General features: G+C 36.2%; 1 protein-coding gene and 1 non-coding gene across 5 annotated transcripts in view; both read left to right on the top strand.

Moving 5' to 3' along the window:
* Positions 1-21,019, top strand: part of LOC145668771 (putative ubiquitin carboxyl-terminal hydrolase MINDY-4) — a 174,507-nt gene that overhangs the window by 132,906 nt on the left and 20,582 nt on the right. For all 4 annotated transcript variants that reach the window (XM_081736928.1, XM_081736929.1, XM_081736927.1 and 1 more), the window contains one exon: positions 17,712-18,841. In XM_081736928.1, coding sequence (XP_081593054.1) covers positions 17,712-18,841 — 1,130 coding nt within the window. The remainder of the gene's footprint in view (positions 1-17,711; positions 18,842-21,019) is intronic.
* TRNAR-UCG (transfer RNA arginine (anticodon UCG)) lies at positions 9,022-9,096 on the top strand. The gene has a single exon. It is a non-coding gene; the product is annotated as a tRNA-Arg (tRNA).

Genomic DNA, 21,019 nt, shown 5'->3' with positions numbered 1-21,019 from the left:
CTATTAAATCAATGAAGCCAAAAAACAACCGAGAATCGGCGCGTCTGATTGGCTACTCTCGTTTATGCCATCGTCTGACTGGCTACTTTCGTTTCCGCCATGATTGTTGGCTCAAATCATTGCGATCCTATTGGGCGGAGTGGGCAGAGTAGGGGTGGCGGAACTGTGACGTATGGCTTCAAGATTTTGTTGTAAGGGCAGATCCTCTATTTTATAAGATCCTTGCTTTGTCTGTAGAGGTTGTTGATTCCGCACTTTCAGTTGTTTTGTCCCTTGACCTTGCTCTCTTGTCTTACTTCTGCTGAAGGGATCGAAAGTCAACCACGAGTCACCCCTTTGTTTAAACATGCATCTTTTTAAACATTCCTTCCCGGAAAATGAGTTAACAGTTGTATCTTGTTCCTATCCGATACTGAACAAGGAAAAGCTCAAATCTGAACTATCGGATGCATACAGTAACGATATTCTTTAAACAATTAATACCACCAGTGATTTATTACTATTTCTGCGTGACAATTAGATAACATATACATTTTTGAGGTGTCAGAATTGGTGGACATAGTGTTGACAACGCCTGTAGCTACAGCAGAATCAGAAATGAAAAAAATGAAATGAAATCTTTAAGTTTTACGTCCCACGGTTATGCCGGTTAGGCTAAAGGAGACGGTGATGATGAGTAATGAATGAAATGGTGGAATGAAGAAAGTGTGAGGAAACGGGAGAACCCCGAGAAAACCCACGCACACGGTGTTTGTCCACCACAAAGTTCACTTGGCGGGGGCTGGGATCGAACCCGGGACCCCAAGCACCAGAGGTGAACGCTCTACCACTGAGCCACCGCGGCCCCTACAGCAGAATCAGAACGTTGTTCCAGTAAATTAAAAAAAAATGAAAACTTGTCTAAGGAATTGGAATGAGCCAAGACAGACTAAATGCACTAACAATGTTGTCTACGTAAAGACTATATTACCACAATAAAGGAATTTAACACAAAATGTGTTATTATGATAAGTTCTTCTGACTGCATTTCGAGCTTTTTTTAAGCAATTCACTTAATAATCAAATAATAACATCTTGGTAGTAGTAGTAGTACACTGAGAAAAATCCGTTATCCGGATAGCGGTATATAGTACAAATACACGGTATCCTCTTGCTTACTGCAGAAATCAGTACGGAGCATACCTTATCCATATGCTACATACGCACTGCCCTTAGATGTTATATCATGCCGTTGCAGGATGTCTGACATCTAACAGTTTTCCTTATATTACATATGTATACTTATGTTACATTCCTCAGCTATATGTTATATACGTCCATATCTTCATACGTATGTGAGATCCTGACCGCCTATATTGTTTCATACGGAAAGTACGTACAAATGAAACACCTATACAGTGTGTTATAAAACATGCGTTTTCAGTTATACGTTTGCTGTACGTTAAGTCCAAAAACTACAGGATTTACAAATGTAACATAGGATTTTACGTACGCATCATACATTTTTTTTTACCAGAGTAGCAGTAATAATAAAGTGTTGGGGCTTGGCCCACCCTATCTTTTATTCCGCGAGCCGCCACTGCATAGAAGCATTCCATAACCCCCTCCCATGGCCATTTTGTAAAACACTCACACCTCAAATAAATCGTGCACACAACATGACATTTCGTTCTGTTCCCTAGAAATACAACATAAGGCGCACACACTACTGTAGAGTTGGGCATTTAATTTGTAAAATCATTCTACGAAATAAGTAACGAAAAGTTACCTGCAAAAGTTCGGCTCAAGTTCTTAAGCCGAACCGTTTCGGAAATATAAGGGCGTGGCGAAACGCATTCAAAGTATTGCAGCAAATTTCGACTCCACGAAAATAATTGCTTAGATAAGAGGTATTTTACAGCGTATTACGGCAAGCGATGTATTCATTTTTATGGCTATTAATAATATATCACAAATTAATCAATATTTTATAATGCATTTAGTATTTTTACAATGTATAATATATATTCATTATAATATTCCATTAAGATCCATTTTTTATAGTAGGTATTTTATATACATCAAATTTTCAGCACTCCAAACTTTCCGTACACCAAACTTCCGCTGCACCAAATTTTGTGCTCCAACTTTACCTACACCAAAATTTCGTGCATGGAATTTTCTTACACCAAAATTCCTAGATCCTAGAAAGTGTTATTTTGAGCGAAGTATTATGCGTTGTTCGCTTTAGGTTTTTAATTTCTATCAGTATAAAGTGACTATGCCGATCATTTTTCATCATTTTTGAGATTATTCATTCAGTTTTATTTTTCGTTGGATTCAATAGTGTGCGGTGTAGGAAGTGTGAAGCCACAGGGAAACAGTTGAGTCGGGGTAATTGCCTCCCAATATTTTCGAGGTATTATAGTTATTTGTGTGTGAAACTAATCGTTTTCCACATTTTTTTTGTTTTCTCTGCCAAGCCTGGGTTAATGCTTAATTTATAGGATATACAGGTAGTATATATAAATTTTAAATGGAAACTCTCATTTCCTATTGCACATTTGGATTCTCCAGAAAAAGAGAGAGTGGTTTGACATAGAATTGAAAACTGCCTTCACGGATGGCCCTTGAATCACACACACACAAAAGGGGGCACCGAAACATTATGAAAAGGCGAATTGTTAGTCCTGTACTCTATGGCCCTACGGTCAGCGTACTAAACTGAGTTCGATTCCCGCTCAAGCCAAACTTTTTATTTCGTTATTTCCCTAAATAATAAATCCATAGGTTTTAACTTCAATTGTACTTTATTCAAGTTACATATAACACAAATTTCGATAGTTGTTTTGCAAACTAGCTTCATGAAGTGGTTCTTGAAGGGTTAGAGTTCAAAGGATTATTAAAGTTAGAGTTCAGAAGATTATTTACAGCAATCATTTCTGTCGCAGTTACTGTATTTTCTTGCAAGTTAATAAATTATGGAGAAATACTTATTATTATCGAAGTTAAAATGTATGAATTCATTATTTGACTACTAAAATGCACATAAAAATGTTACTCCGCGCGGGAATCAAACTCAGAACATTTGACTCCACAGTCCAATACGCTAACAATATGGCCATAGGGTACGGTACTGCCAATTTGTATTTTCGTAATGTTTTGATACTTCCTTTTTTTGTGTGTGTCGATTCAAGCGCCATTCGTGAAGATACTGTTTTCAATTCTGAGTCAAATTACTGTCTTTTTTCCTGAAGAATCCAAATGTGCAATAAGAAAGGGGGGTTTCCATTTTAAAATTTTAAAGTTATTCCCGTATGGGAAGGGAATGGGAATACGGAGTTGCGTTTGGTAACATTGGATAACCTTTTCAAAACTATTTAACACGCGCTTTTGTTTGTTTTACTGTTCTGTGTATTTCGAGAGATATTGGACCGTTCCGGGACTTTTTCCTGAAACTTGTAACCACAAAGTTCCGTTAGTAATTCTCAGCAAATCAACATTTTAAGAATGTTTTGGACAATAGTTGTGGGTTATTGTCCTTGTTAGAAACTTAGCTTAGGGTAATAATAATAATTAATAACTTTTAGAAACCCGGAAGTAATTAATATTGCTACTTCCGCATGAGGTTAACTGACAGCATTTCTTGGTCTCCGTTTAGTTATAAACCGGTTGATCTTTATCTCTAAAAAGTTTCGTTTAAGTTTCGTTTGTTTCTTTTGGTTCATAAATCTAGCTTTAGAGTTGAAACTCTATTTTGACATACTTCGTGGACATTAAACTCATCGTATATTCAAATACTTGAATGTTTCATAATCGAACCTTATCATAAACGGAGCAAGAAATACTGTTGCTTTCATTTCGTTTTCTGAATAATTTGTGTTTTTATGTTAACGTTATTTTCATTTCACTTAGCAATTTTGATTATAATTCCTTCTCTCCTTTATTTCTTCGCAGTTTTCTAGTTGCGCACAATAGAAAATGAATCACGAAACAGATGCTGTAAAATATATTTTAGCTACAAAGTTAATATAAGCAGTATTAAGTAGAAATCATTGAACTATTACCATTTTTTAATCGAACTTGTTCCGAAACGAGTTAGATAAGGAATACATATACACAGATATCAGTAAATTATTTTCCCTTAATCTCCTAAACGAAAACACTAAATAGGTCTGCATGAAATTAAAATATATTTAAGCACACTAATACATTGGCCTCTTTTTTTCACAATAAAATGAACTTTTAGTTTACCATCCTGCGGTCGTGCTCTTCAGGTTAAAGGAGACGAATTGTTAATGAAAATGGATGATTATGAAATTAAATATTTTGTGCCTTCCCACCGAGAATCGAACCCGTGATCACGTACAGCGGAGACGCATGTGCTATTGTGCTGCCAAAATGTCTTGAGCCGTGGCAAAAATGCGAACTAAAACTCTCACCCACGCGCTGAGCCAATAAGGGTTCAGCAGCTGCTAAGCGAAAGAGCCTTAGCGAAAGAGAGTGGAATTCCTTCAGGCGATAGCAGCGCCTGAAACGGAAGACTAGGTGTCAACTCAAGGTAATACATTGGCCTCTTTTTTTTCAAAATAAAATGAACTTTTAGTTTACCATCCTGCGGTCGTGCTCTTCAGGTTAAAGGAGACGAATGGTTAATGAAAATAGATGATTATGAAATTAAATTTTTTGTGCCTTCCCACCGAGAATCGAACCCGATATTTATAGTCACTAAACCATCTGGGAGTTTTTTTTTTAAATAACATATAAAATACAGTGAAATGTGCGATTACAGCCGGAAACCTAAAGAGAACAGATCTAAATGCAAGTAAATGGTGACACGATGGAATGAATTGCACGGAAGGAATTGAAACTATCATTAAATGGATTTTGCCATTGTTGACAGATCACTTCCCACAAACAGAACTTTCCATGCACTACCGCCTGCAGCTAACCTCTTCGTATTGACGTAGCAATTGTATTTTGAGTTCTGTCCATCAATTGTAGTTTCTCTCCTCCTCCTCTTCCTCTTTTTTTTTCACCGTATCTTCTACCATGTCCTGGCTAGAGTTCCATCTCAGCCAATGTGACAGCCAGTTCCCATTCCTCTTTGTAATTGCTTTTAATGTTGCTTTCCCCTCCTAGTATTCGTAACACTTCCTCGTTGTTTTCCGTTTAACAGGAGTTAATTTTCTCTAGTCTTTTCCATAGCTCCCTCGTGGCTACAGAGGGTATGTGTCTTTGGCGCGGGAGACCCAGGTTTAATTCCCCGTGTGAGCTCATGTGGTTCGAATCACACGTTAAGCTTTAGAGTCTCGTCTCATACAGCCTCGGTCCCAAAAAGGAACGCTGAACTTCAATCCAATGAATCCTTTCTTCTCCATGCCCTCATTTCGAAATCTTCCAGTCTTTTTTAGACACGTTTGCATAGTGTCTTTTAAGTTTCTACCCTATAAATTAAAATACTTCATATAAGAATTTTATGACTCGCAAAGTGTCTGAAATAAATATCCAAAGACTCACAAAATGAAAACGAAGGACTATCCAGGAAATAATTTACGTGTAAGTGATACTGAACTTCCCAACTTCATTTGGTGATTCCACGTTGAATTGATTGTTTTCTACTGCTGTACTTTTCTTTATTTCTTTAATATGCATACTTCTTTTCTTAAGTATAACTTTCACTTTCAGTACTAGAAAACTCTTTTTAATGTGTTCTTGTGAAGGAATAGCTAGCACGTAAAAGGAACACCACACATATTTAATATTCCAAGACCGCATATTAAGTAGAAAAAAGTTTTCGAGAGTCGTATATTACCTGCAGTTATTATTGGTGTTTGCTAATAGAATTGGAAGAAACAAAAAAAAATCAATAAGAATACGATATAGAGGTTCTGAACCCTTGTCCTTACATTTCTCTTATTACGGTCTGTGGCTTCATATTGATCGTTATCTGCGTTTGTGACCTCGAGTTCGCATTTTTGGGCTTCAAGGGAAAATTAAATGGAGAGGTTGCTATCGATCTACGGATTTTCTGGAGCACGGTGTTTAGAACTTGCACGCGATGGCACAAATATAAGTGGGTCCCTGATGTGCTCTTCGAAAGCGCACCAGGTGGAAATTTGATAAGGTTCGACTCCTGACCATATGTAATTTATTAGTAGTAGTAGTCCGGGATAGCCAATAAATCTGTCGCTTTCTCTGTAAGTTCATGTGAATGTAAGTAAATAGTTTTCTTTTCTTTTTTTTTTCTTCTTTCTTCCTTGAGAGGATGAAGAAAAAACGTACTTTTTGTTTTGTTCAAGACTAATCATTATCATCGAAACGAGCATCTACCTTTTTATATGATTTGCATTTGTGTGTCTATTGCTTTCGTTAACATCAATCTGATTTTGTTGAAACGTAGTGCTTGCTTTATTTGAGGTTTTCCAAGTACAACTACTATTGTTTGGGAAAATTAGTTCCAACTCGGAAGTTTTGCCATCGCACATTGTAATGAAACCATTCTTCCGCTCTGGACGCCATTATCCGCCAGATATTCCCACCATTTTATAGAGGCTGGGCGAACCCCGTAGTCCACTGATGTCAGATTTGCCCAATGGGTGATTTCAAAACGCTGTGGGTAAAAAGTGTATTATCCATTAGACGAGACGATATGAGAAATCCTTATTTCTCGTCTCGTCTCGATTCTCAGAGGATTCTTTCTCGTGTCGTTTATTACTACAGTTACTGTAATGTATATACAAAACCTATGCCCTGATTTTTACTTAATTTTACCTAAAAGTTATCAAAATACTTGTGCGTCATGAAAGGTCAATGAAGGAAATGATACAGGATGACCCATTTAAAATTAGCCCGGCGTGGTAATATCGAATTACAATATTCCGAAAGAATAGGAAAATATAAACAGATTTACCTCCTTGTCACAGGAGATTTTGAAAGTGACCCCCGTTAACGTTTATGGCATTTATGTCACCTTTATCTTAATTGTTTCTCCTTATGAATGTAATAAGCTTCTTTAATTTTCCGTTCAGTTGTTTTTGCTTTTTCGATCAAACATGAATTCCATTTCTAGCAATTTTTTTTGCTACTCATTTTTGCCGTCTGGAAGATAATGAAAAAAGAAAGAAAAAAAAAAACATTAAACAACAGTAAACCGTAACAAGTGAATTACTATTAACATACAGTATGTCTGATTATAGTGACAAGAAGATTTTTACTTCGTACATTTTTAAAATTCTTTTTATGGTGTAAATCCTTTTTAAAATGTGCCTAGGCTGACGATGAAGACGATGTTCTTCGAAAGTACTTCCTAGAGATGAAGTTTGTTTCTTGCGGTGACTATTAGCCTTTTACGTACATTATTTCTAATCATTATCACTGCTCCCGATATAATGATAAATCACTATTTACTGTTTATTCAAAGGATGCTGGGCCCACTACACGTGTCCCTGAAACTGCCAAACACCAATGTTTTGGTTATGGAAGGGTGTTTCGTGCAGGATATATGTATCCATGGGCGGCGATTAGGGGGGGGCAAAGGGGGGCAGTTGCCCCCCACTTTTTTGAAGTAACCCATTAAGTTATATAGTTTTATTTAGAAATGTACATTTTTTGTGTGTATTACTGGTTCATCGAAAAAACGTTGCCATATAGTACTTGCCGTTGCGCGAGTGCGTCGGTTGTCTTCCCGTGGAGTTAAGAAAGCAACAAGAATTGGGTTTTAATTGCCACTGAAAATAACCCAAAAATTAACCTTTTGAAGCACAACAATTCCAGCATACTTTCACTTCTTCTTACAAGGGCTCGATATGTTAGTCAGCCGCTTTGAAACTAATTGAGAGAACATTTCGCAAAAAAAGAAATTTTTCACAGTTATTCTTTAATTGCGCAGAAATTGATGGTTCCTAAAATGTCTTTTCTTCTTTCTAATAGTAAGGAATATTGATTAAAAAGAGAGTAAGATGAAACAACCAGCTTTTCCATTGTTTTGCAGTGTAGCATACGAGTGAAGTGTTGTGTTTAGGCGTGTACGAGTTATATACAATTAAATTTAGTGAATTCAACATAATTCTAGGTTTTATGATTATTTTGTATAACTGGAGTGTGGAGTGATTCTAAATATTTTTGTGTTTTGATGTGGTCCAAAAAAAGTGAAAACTGCACCTAATAACAAAGAACATGTTTCGGGAAGCTGCAAAAGTAAATATTTTTTTTTAATGTAGCATATGCTTGTAGTATTCACTGTCTTTCATTTTCTAAGAGTAATAATATACATTTAGTAGCATGTATGGAATTAAAAATAAAGTTGTGCATTAATCCCAGTTTCAATGTAACTTCTACGAAACAAGCCTCATTATTCATTACTATGATTAATATTGTCCTTTTTATTTGTATGTTTTGCAAATTTGTTATTAAATAATTCTGATCAAACAATTTCCAGGCAGAATGTTAAGATGTTGATGAGCAAGGAATCAAATTTCTTCTTACACTTAGTTGTTTAAGAGTGCAAAGAGCTAGTACCTACTTTTATTGCTCTTGTCAATTTACTTAATAAGATATGAAATATGATATATGGTATTTTAACTGAAAAGATAGTATCCTATTAGTTAAACAACCTTTCGTCAAAGTGTTAGAAACAACCAGGAAAAATAACATTGATATACAAATATTCAGATCATGTCTTGCCCCCCCACTTTTAACGTTCAATCGCCGCCACTGTATGTATCCTTAGCAGACAAGTGCCTCACATTCTGTACTTTTACGTAAACCAATAAATAGAACCGCGCTTTGTCGAGCATAGAGTAGAGGGTCCAAACATCCGTCAGCAATCATTGTCATTAACCAGTTACAGTAGACAAACCGTTTACTAGTGTCTGGGTTCTTCAGTTCCTGGACGCATGCTACTCGGTATAGTTTCACTTTCAGAGACTTCGCACATGCTGGTATGTTTTTCGTGACACAGTTACCTGCTAAGATAGTTGCAGGTGGACTTTTGCGAGCTTCGTTATCTATGGTTTCCACCTACTATATTCATGACAGAGTGGCCCCGTGTAGCGTAGTCGCTAACGCTCTCGCCTTCGGTGCGAGCGGTCCCGGGTTCGATTCCCGGTGGGGTCACTCGGTCGAAAAAGTGTAACATGCTTTTTCAGGCCAGCCACCCTGAATAAGGTTTTCCTCATTCACACCAGGCAAATGCCGGGATGGTACCTAATTTATAGGTCCCATGCATCTTCCCTTTTTTCCCAATTCTCTCTTCCTTCCCTTTCCTCGGATTGTGTGCTCGCCGAGGGACGTCATCCTTCAAATCGTGAAGGGCTAAATGGCGTTAGATGCCGAAAGCCCAGAAATCTAAAAAATCCAACAATTCACCACAGACCTGGTTCGACGCCATTTTTGTACAAGATTCTGAACACAGCGTTTCTCAGTTGGTTTTGTTTGTGGGTGCCTAGCAGTGAAAGCCTCTTGTACTCTTAATTGACGCTTCCGTACGTATTTTGCCACTATAATCATTCCCTGCTGCACGGAAAACACATCTTTTCAACGCGAATTGTTTACCAGAACTGAACAGGCAAGAAATTGCAGATAAACAACTCGGACAAGTCGAGCGACACACTCGCGGGACCAGACAGAAACAACTCCTATAAGGTGCTAAACGACAGCGCATCAGGCTGTACTTCGGTGTCAACCAGAATTACTCAGAGAATTACAGCTATTTGCTCATCTTTGGTGTTATCCGGACGGATTAGTTTCATGTGGGCCACCCTGTATAACAACATTTAAACCATATTTATTATTGGAATATATTGTGGAATGCCTTACATATCTTTAAATCGTTGATAAATGCTCTTCATTATGTTTGTACAATCACTGTATTAATTTATAGCCTTTATACTATGAATCATGTAATACTCAACAGTGTTTGAGACTTAAAAAACTTGGGTGAACTAGTGTTGTCTACGAGACTCGTGAAGTTTGTCATCTCGTGTCGTGGGCAGCACTAGTGAAAACTAAAACTACGAGAATATAGGGAATCGACTTTAAAGACGATAGGAGATATAGCCCGGGGGGAATTTTGTGACTCTGGATTAACATTCCCCGGGCCATCCCCTGAAATTGTCAGTGTCTGAGCTGCGTTAGGACGAGCATAAAGCGAACTATAATTCACCCATACAAACACTCGGAATCGAATTTGGGTCGCTCAGTTGGTAGGTAGATTTCTTACCTACTATGATAAATTTTGTAAAAATTCTCGGATTTTCATAAAGCATAGCGCATATTTTCTTTGATAATCAACCCTTATTTCAACTGCATGGGATTTGAATCAACCGTGTGAGAAGGATTTGAATTCAACACATCTTCTAAAAACGAAAAGCAAACATGTGACGTAGTTTTGTAATCTATCTCTCTTGGAGAATAGATAGTGTGGTGGGGGACGGCCTCTACAGCATATTATTAGAATTTTATCTTTCTTGATGATTTGTGGGACTCAAGCTACTTTGGATTCAAATTGCGGTCGTGGTATGGATTTTTTTGTTTGGATTTGAATTTAGCGACTCGTTCAGCAGCGAGGCTATATGAAACGTGGACCTACAGCTAACTACATTAGCTCCCACCTGAACTACGCTATCCTAATAGCTACGAGGGATCTCCGGCCGTAGTATGGAGCCTACGTGATAGACTGTCCCTCATAACCTCGGTGTTACATAGTAACACAAAGCAAAAATTCAGGCTCAAACTCACATTCAAAGACTATGTAACAGTGAATGTCCAAATATATATATATATATATATATATATATATATATATATATATATATATATATATATATATAATTCAGGAAATTTGGCTGTATCTTTTTTGAGGCTTTCCAATGGAACTTACAACTTTGAAGTTGAAATCGATCCAGGAAAAAGAACGTAAATTCACCCCCCGATTTTTAAGAAAACGTTTTCAGGTGATTTTGTAAATATTTCAAGATCTCAGGATCATGGCTATAATTTGGTTACTTTGAAGCCTTTACCTTTTTTTAAAAAAAACGCTTATTTTTATAAGTGATGGCACTATTGGTCAATTAAAAAGATTCATGGTTCACTGTAGAAAAAAAAACACATAATCTATTTACATATATTCGTAGTAACACGACTCGTTACAAGTCCAAGAATTAAGTTTAAAATTGGAAAATTTGGTAGCATAATTACCTAATGATGTTTTCATGTAGCTGATTCATGTATGGCTTGCACTTACCATTGCCTTTCATGTACACGGTCCTATCCTCGATTTCCAGTAGAGAGAAATCCGTGTAGACTCAATATTGTGAGATAGTCGAGAAGATGCTTAAGAGATAAGGAAATACAGAAATAACTGTGTATAATAACCTATGTGCTCACAGCACATCGCTCTATTCAAATCTCCTATAGGCCCTCCAATTTCTGTGACTTATTGAATAGTATTTTGTGAGCACTGCATAGTTTCCTTTCTAAATAGCCTTTCTTACGTTAAGTTTAAGGCCATATCGAAAGTTTTGTACATTGAATTTTCCGTAGATTATTGTGAGTCTGGTTTCTCTGTACGTTTGCTGGCTAACGTCTAAAGAATCGTTGTCTTCAACTGGAAGGAAAAAAAGTGAATCAGATCTTTCGTTGGAAAGATGCTTAAAATCCTGACATTTGACCTATTCCTAAAGCTACCGTTTCGCGAGAAATGATTCAGTATTTTTCTGCTGTTGAGAGTAAGGCGAAAGCAGGAATATTCTTGTCGAAGGAAGAGTCTGTATTTCTTCTTATTATTCAAAACTTTGTTGCTATTTTCCATGGTTTTTAAGGAGTTTGATTTATCAAAACTTCTTTATAGATTTACTCTGTCCATATGTCCATGTGTCCATCAGTCCGTCCGAAAGACAAAAAACCTCAGAACTACTGACGAATAAAGATGAACTTTGGCCAGGATGTAGAATAGGGTGGAGCGAAATAGAGGGTCGATTATCAAAAGCTTCCCAACGAAATAGCACTAAGTGTCAAAAGTTGTGTATTGACTAGTATAACATTCGTGATTTTTTTTTCATAATTTTTGTTCTTCATATTCATTCCCCGCAAGGGCCTTAAAATTTTGCAATTTTTATGAAAATTTGAATTTTTTGAAAATATTGAAAATTTTTTAAAAGTGTCCAATGAAATCGAACTGGGTGACAAAAGTTGAATAATGACTAAATTGACTTCCACATTCATGGTTTTTAAAGTAATTTGCATCTTCATTCCCCACTAGGGCTTGAAATTTTGCAGTTTTTATGGTAAATTTCGAAATGTCAATTAAAATATTTAAAAAAAAGACTTAAAATCCGCCAAATCATTCACAAGCTTAAGAAAGAGTTGTGTTAACTACCAAATACCCATAATTTTAAAATAATTTTAGTGCTTTATCTTATTGACTGCAGGGGCCTTAAAATTTTGAAGTTTATAGTGTAAATCTCAAACTTCCTTGAAGACACTGACAATTTTCAAGAACTGTCAAATAATATCCTAGTAGATGTCAATCCTTGTGCGTGACTAGTATAATTTTAATGATTTTTTAAAAATATGTTCCCTTCATCTTCGTTACCTCCAACAAGTTTTAAAATGCAGTTTCACAGTAATATCTAAACATACGTTGAGCATAACATTGAGATACATTACGTAAGTTTAACAATTTTACATTGAAATTATTTTTGATATGTAGCTCTTTGCTAGTTCCCAGAACCACCCGGAACTCACCACGAAGAGGTGGCTGCATGTAGAGTTCCGCCCATCCACCCTACTTTTGGAACTCTAACTCGTTGGTTTGTATTCAGATTTTGTTTCGAATGTGGTCATAATTGACCTATCCAAAAGTCTTGCTCCCATAAATCCGTCTCGAGCTAAGACACCACACACTTCAGATGAAGCTTCGGTAATAGTTTTAACGCACATCCTCTCGACTGCTTGGGTATGACATGACAAGTGGAAAACAGGCGGAAGGACAGATGAAACTTCTGTTACACATTTCTGTAGATGCTCCTCCGACAAATGGCTCGGTTACTTCCCATTCCTTCCAGTTGATTAAGTCAATGTAATCCTGAACACTAAAGTGTATTGCTCAAATACTGAACTTGTGTACAGGAGATGTTTGCTTTGAGTTGTTTGACCTTAGGTCAAGGATTCCACGTCTAAGTTCTTCTCGAATATGCTTTCGATCATCGGCGAGCATAGATACCAGTAAGTTCCCCGGATGTTCGAAGAAACCATTGCGCTAAATTGTTCTGTTTACATTGAGCTTCAGTTCATTGCATAAGTATCGTGAAAAGGCTATAGTACGATATAAGTTTACAGGAGCATCCTTGATAGTAGGATTACATTTAATGTAAAACCACATCGGAACATACACTTGCATCATGAACATAACCAACTCCTTCAAGTTTGAAGATGGATCTGTAGTGTTTATGTACACTCTAAGCACTCTGTTGGCAGTAGTAATCCATCTACCATAAGATAATTTTTCAGGACTTCTTTATGCAAAATTCGGTGAGCACTCACAAGCAGAGATTGTTTTGCAAATATTCCACATATATCTTTAGTGTGTGCTAAGATTTCTGACATATTTTTCTTCCATGGCCGGAAAACTTCCTTCAATCACTTGAAAATTAACGATTGGTAAATCCTCACAATCGATTAAACTTTTCCCTATAGTTCCCGAGCATTTTTGAGGACCTGCTGTTAGGCCATCTAAATGCTCTAGAATATGTCTTAGAATATAACATAAACACTGCAAACTTTCAGGCCCTATCGGGGAATGATGATGCACTTTATTTTAAAAATCATTAATGTGGAAGTCAGTCTAGTCATTATGCAACTTTTGTCACCTAGTTCGATTTCATTAGATACATTTTTTTTTTTTAAAAAAATCAATATTTTTGAAAAAATTCAAATTTTCATAAAAATGGCAAACATTTGAGGCTCTTGCGGGGAATGAATATGAAGTACAAAAATTATGACTGTGTTACACTAGCCAATACACAACTTTGGATACCTAGTGCTATTTAATTGGACAACTTTTAATTTTTTTGCTCCACCCCAATGTAGGGGGTCGAAACTTAGGAATCAGCTTCGTGGATGGAGACGATGTTCATACCGGAAGTGATAGAAATCAACCATTTCCGTTATCTGCGTTGATTGCTATAGAGCAGAAATGGCAATAGTGAAAACTAATTTTCTCTAATCGACTAAGCGTCCCAAGAAAACACTTTATCTCCATCAACTGTACTAAAGCCGGAGCTAATAGAAATCCAATCCAACTTCCGCTTTCAATGTTGATTTACATAGAGCAAAAAGCGGTTATTTTGAATTGATTTAGCTTTCTAATAATGGGCACAATCTTCTGTCTTCAATCACTACTTCCGGCAGCAGAAATCAACCACTTCCGGGTTTAGTGTTGATTACTATATAATAGAAACGGTAATACATAGCGAAAAGCTATTTTCTGCGATCGATTAAGTATCGCGATAATATCCCATCTTGATTCTAATCTCTATACTAAAACCGGAAGTGATAGAAATCTACCACCACTTCCAGTTTAAATATTAATTGAAAAAAATTCACGCCATACAAACCAACATGTTACACCGCTATTTGTTGTATAACTTTGTGATGAACTTTAAAGTTTCGCTTCTTTGACATTCAGAATAAGTGCATGATTACGATTAGGAGTTATATAGACAGGGTCGGATCCAGGATTTTCTGAGGGGGGTGTACCAATAACTACCAGCACATTTGAATTGAATTGGATTTTTTAAAATGTCTTTAGGCATCTGTGGTGTGAATGAGCAAATGCACTCGAAACGTTAAGTATCTGTTCTCGCTGAATCCTTTTCTTTCAACTTTTCTTTCAACTGCATTATATACAATGCATCTTCATTATATGCATCACATGTAATTGGAGCAGATCGCAAAAGAAGGAAAGAAAACTTACAAACGCGGGTAAGATCAAAGAAACAGTTTGGACGATTAAAACTTCATTTTTAAAAAAAATGCAAAATGGATCACTGTCTGCGTGAATTCCTTCTCCCATTTTTTCTTTTTTCGAGAGACTTAAAGCATAACCATAAAACAGAATATATTGTTGTCAGTCAAAAGAAAACAAAACTGTTGCGTGCTAGCATGCAATTTAAATTCATTCGATAGGAAAGGAATTCGAGAATGTTAACTTTGTAGATCCATTCATTTACGTCAACATAGCGTAAATAAATTTGATTCTGAAACAATTAACAGATCTTAACGGAAGTACAGTTTTTGACCAATATTTCCGCCTAATGTAAAGTATGCTGATAGCCTATTTTAGCTTTTGGCTTCAGAACTTTCAAGATTCATTGTAGCTGGTTAAACAGGGTCAAATTTTGTACGTAATTTTTTGTTGTGTTTCTTTTGAATCGATTTTCTTCAAATCTTGCATGCATTCTTATCTGCAATGACAATAAAATGCCTTCAATTTCAACCTATTTGATATTAATTTTTTAGAAACTTCGCCTAACTCAGAACATAAATTTAAGATTCAGATTTCTATGACATGTCATATTTTTATTCTGGAATTTGTTTACATGTCTAATTAAATATACACATATTTCTGATTCTTGTGAACATGAACATACTTTTGATCATACGAATGCATATTTGCACCATAATCAGGGCCGAATTTAGCATTTTGGCGCCCCTAGGCCCAATAATTTTTTCCGCCCCTAGTCTGATTAAAGTTACTTTCCTAAAAACCTTTATTAAATAATTATATCCGGCCTATATGTTAATTGCTTAAACACCACTCCACGATGCAATTTTATCATTGCAAGTTTTTGAGGAATTTACTTGGTTCTGGGCTTAACAAAATACCGTTAATGTATTAACAAAAGATAGGTGAATAACTTTGGTTTTGTTCAATTTAGCCATTTGGGCAAATAAATAAAAAAACTGTAGTAAAAAATAATTAAATAAGTAAAAAAATACAGCCAGTTCTCCCGTGTTTGAGATCAATGTTGTAACGAAGTTGATGCATAATGTTGAAAAATAGTTTAACTTTACCAACAATTATTTGTTCCAATGAACTTCAAAATCAGAATGCTTTATTAGCTTGATATTTTTAATCAATTCAAAAAATATGTTAAGTTATGGCTATTTATTTTTATTTCTAGATATTTTTTTAATTTTTTCTCTCGGCCGTGCGCCCACTGGGAGCGCGCGCCCATAGGCCCGGGCCTACCGGGCCTATTGAGAAATCCGGCCCTGACCATAATTTAGGTTTACGGCATGTTTGAGTCCAAAGTATTATAAAAACATATTTTTGGCTATATTTTAAGTGTTTTACTTACTTCTCTAAAATGTATTTGCCGGTATCGGCAGCGAAGTTATTTGGAACTCTCTTAGAAATGTTTGGTCTTGACTAATGGGATTTGAAGGAATAATATACAGTGTGATGGGGTAAGAGTCCTTGTCCTGATGGAGCATCAACCATTTTGAAAATTGTATATTTTTTTTCATCCATTTAATATACAGACAATGAAGGGAGTACTGTGAAAATACTACAAGTAGTAATCCATATTGAACAAGAAATCTTCACTGGTACTTACGACAAGACTTTCTCAGGGGTAGAGTGCTTACCTCTAGTGCATGGGGTATCTGGCTCGATCCCCGGCCAAGACAACGTTTGTGGTGGACAACATCGTGTCCGTGGGTTTTCTCGGGGTGCTCCCGTTTCATCCACATTATCATTTCCTGAATTGTTCCATTATCATTCATTTGCATTAATCGTCCGTCTTCCTTAGCCTAAGGGTCATAATCATGGGACGTTAAAGTGGAAGATTTCATTTCATTTTCGTAAGACTTTTATTTTTATTGAGCGAAGGTATAGTTTTCAAGTATAACGGACATTTCACATTTTGTTGGAGGGTTTTTTTGTGTTAGAGAACTTGGCAATATAGTTTCAAGATGTCTAAAGGCAAGAATTTTATTATAGTAGTGTGAAATTACATATTTCTGTAATGTCATATGTTGCTATTATTAGCCCATAAACGCATGTATATTTTCTAAGTTTTTAGGTCATAGAAATCCAACCTCTAATAATTATGAATATTTTATACGAAAATAGTCCTCCATCCAATACATAATGATAACACTAGTAGAAGTAGCTTCTATAGCCGTCATGAGCTGATAGACCTTGTGATGACGTGGCTGGGATTTTCGCTTTCAGATCATATGGTTCAGATAAGTGCTGTTAAAATGTTCGAATAATAAATTATTCTATTTTAGCAGCATTAGTTGCGACCTCATGGTCAGTTATACATACAGTAGATATGCCTTGGTGCACAGGATCGGTGTTCGAAATGATAATCATAACAGAAAAGGGAAGTAAGGCTATGAAAATTCTCTTTCTAAGATTTTGAGTCCACAAACACTTCCAAACAGTTTGTATCTCTTACGCGTACACGACGAAATACTGAGGATTTTGAAAGTTGATCCCAGGAAAAGTTACCATACCTTCATGAATCCTGATAACAATGTGTGTATTCCCCCTTGAAGAACGTATCTCGGGAACTTTCTTCTTTCAAACTATCTCGTATTAGAGTTGTTTATGATATCCTTATTAAACTCTATTATTGTAATGTTTTCTATTAATTAAACTACCTTTGAGGTTAAATAACCAATATTCTAATTTTACACTTCTTTGGCTCTTATTTCAGACGGCACAGCGAGAGGTTCACGGGATGGAAGTGCCTACTCGCCGTCGAATGAGGTCAGTAGCTTACAGGTCGAAAAATCTGACGAAGAGACGTCTCCAACCAGCCCAACCAATAAGATTGAAGGTGAATTAAGTAAAGCAGAGGTATCATTAGATGTTACAGTTAAGAAGGAAAAATCTATTGGTTCACAGCATCCAAGAAATCGAAATGAATCAGACCATATACAGCTTGGAAGTATCTCTAGTAAATATCGAGTCCAGCAAGAGACTCAAAAGCCAGAATCCGCAACGGCAGCAAATATCAAAGGAACTACAAGGCATATTGGTCCACTGGGATTTAGAGCTCCAGTTCCACGCACTGCCAGACCGCGGAGATCGATGAATCCTGGTGGGTTAGGAAGTGATCTGTTTGGCTTTGGAAGTAAAAGTATTTCTGATTCTCACATCAATAATCCTAGTCAACGTGATAACAATTCTTCCATGTCTACAGCAAGCAATGCATTGAAAGCGAAAGAAAATATATTGTTGTCTTCTCTAAGTATGGATATGAACACTCTTACTAATTTAGAAAGAGACAGGTGGCGACTTCCATCCAAGAGTCAGTCGCTCTTTTCTTCTAATGAACCTCCTAAGAAAGAGTTCACGATTGATTTTTCTAACCTAGCAACATTTAATATTGAAAGAGAAGTTGACGCTACCTCCAAACAACAAACACCAGTTGAGCGAAGATGTAATATGGAGCAGAGGTCCAAGAACTCCAGCTTAAATAGTGGGCTATCAAGAAAATCAAGTAGTGATAAATCCAGTGCTAGTTTTGATAGTGATAAATCTCCACCTCTTGGTTCACCAAGAGGTAAAGATACAACTTCAGCCATAACTACTTGTGGTGACTTAGAATTTTACGATATAGATGATCTGGAAACATCAATGACTGGACTTATAGCCAATTCACGAATGTTAGGAATTAAAACACACATGTTAGGTAGTTCTCCAGTTACGTTGTCTGTTGCCATGGATATGAAACAATTAATTCTCGGTGCAGCAACTACTAGCTTCAGCCCTGAATGGTTGGAACAAAGCTTTATGTTCAACTCAAACTCAAAACTGAAATATGGATTTGTCCAGAAAAAGGTAAATATACCATCAAGAATATTTTTTTCTCTCTCTCTCAAGAGAAGTATGGACAGGAAAACTTACTAAACCTTAGTGCATTAAGATATAGTAGAGATATAGAGTTAAATATTTTATTTCCATGCTGTTTCCAACTTAAGGTACTTTTATCATACTTCAGTACCAATGTCATAAGGTGATAAAGTGTTAAACATACCTAAACTGCAATTCTTCTTACTTTCATTTTGGTCAGAATAGGAAAATTTCTCATATCGAAAGATTTATGAGAGGTTTTATTTTTTGAAATACCAAAATTACAAATCCTATATATACTTACTTACTGCTAGTTAATAGTGAGTAAAGTCTTAAGTTTAATGTATTTTGATTATACCGTGACAGTTAAAGGAGATGGCCTAGGATCGAACCTGAAGTCCGTAGCTGAACTACTAAATCATAGTGTCTCTCTTAATCAAATTTAATTTATTGTACAGTATACGAATAGAGTGAGCTAAAACATTATTGTTTTCAACTCAAGTAAGTTGACTGTTCTTTCACCAGTCGTAATCGATGGTGACATTCATAATAAGCTTATTGGCATTGGTTTTCTCCTTAAACGCTTTGTTTAAAATGTAAATCTTTTCGTGTTACCATTTTCTATATGTTCTTAATTTCACATAGAATTTATTAACACACCCTTACATTACGAACGAAACTAATATTGTTTAGTAATTTCAAGTTCGTGAGTGATAACATAATGGAAGTATATGATAAAGAAAGCTTTCTAAAATGATAAATATGTAGAATTTAATTTAGCTTTAGTAATAATATCAAGTTATAGTACTAATATCAAGTCATATTTGTATTAATGTTACCTTATTATTTCTTATTTATTTATTTATGATAATGAACAATGGTAAGTCTTATCATTATAATCAGTTCTTGATTCCAGATTGTGGTAGATCTGAGCCTCTCCGACTGATTTATTTTTTTTCTTTTTTCATCATTCTTCTACTGTTGTTAAAATTTTGAGCCTTATTTTCATAATATCTTTTCATTAATAAAAAAATGAGATATGTTAGCATTGGAAGTGTCTGCAAGTCAACATCCCATAAATACTATAGAATATAATGAGGTTTACATATAAGATATAAACCTATAGTTTATAACGTTGATCTGAACTACTGGATATCCCACAGAAAAGGCGAGATCGCCAAACATTTAGAACGAAAGAGGCGGATTTTGCATGTATATTTTCATAGGTGTTTTCTATAATATATACAGGGTTTTCATAAAATCTGGACGGATTTGATTTGCTTATAATTTTCATAAAAATGCTCATAATGAAATCAAATAAAGTGCAAACGGTAGCGGAAGGATTAAATTTTTAGTTGGCAACACTGTTACCGTATCAAAGATGGCGTCGGTGAAAGAGAAAGCGCAATGTGTTCTGTGGTACGCAGAGCTAAAATCACCAATTCTGGTGTGTCGAAAGTTCACCAAAGAGTTCAAAAAGCCGGCACCGACTGAGAGTGCAATCCGAAAGTGGCATGCTAAGTTCTTGGAGACAGGAAGCGTCCTGGATCGTCCTCGAAGTGGGAGGCCGCCAACATCGCCTGCAACAGTGAGCAGGGTAAGGGAAAGCATCATCAACAGCCCACAGAAGTCGATTCCTAGTGGCGCCCAGATGGAGGTGTGGCGGTGAATGAACTGAGCTGGTGCAGATTACAGGTAAAAATTTAATCCTTCCGCTACCGTTTGCACTTTATTTGATTTCAATATGAGCATTTTTATGTAAATTATAAGCGAATTAAATCCGTCCATACTTTATGAAAACCCTGTATATATATATATGAGAGAGAGAGAGAGAGAGAGAGAGAGCAATCTCTGGATTGGTTTGACGCGTATGTGACGTCTGGGACCCATATGTTGCATTATTTGGTCCGTATATTTCAATCGCGGCATTCCTCTAGATAGTTTTCTTCTGCAACACAATTGCTTAGTGTTAGAGCGCGTGCGTCTGGTGCATGGGATCCTTAGTTCGATCTCCGGCCTAGTAAGTTTGTGGTGGTCAGCATCGTGTTCGTAGTTTTCCTCGGGGTGCTCTCGTTTCCTCCCATAATCTCATTTCCATGGGTTTTTCCATCGTCATTCACTTGCCTTAATCATCTGTCTCCCTTAGGCTAAAGGTGATAATCATGG

The sequence above is a fragment of the Thermobia domestica genome, chromosome 13 (genome assembly GCF_964235325.1).
Source record: "Thermobia domestica chromosome 13, izTheDome1.hap1.1, whole genome shotgun sequence".
NCBI lineage: Eukaryota > Metazoa > Arthropoda > Insecta > Zygentoma > Lepismatidae > Thermobia > Thermobia domestica.
Note: the sequence above shows the minus strand (reverse complement) of the source record. Positions and strands in the feature narration are given on the sequence as shown.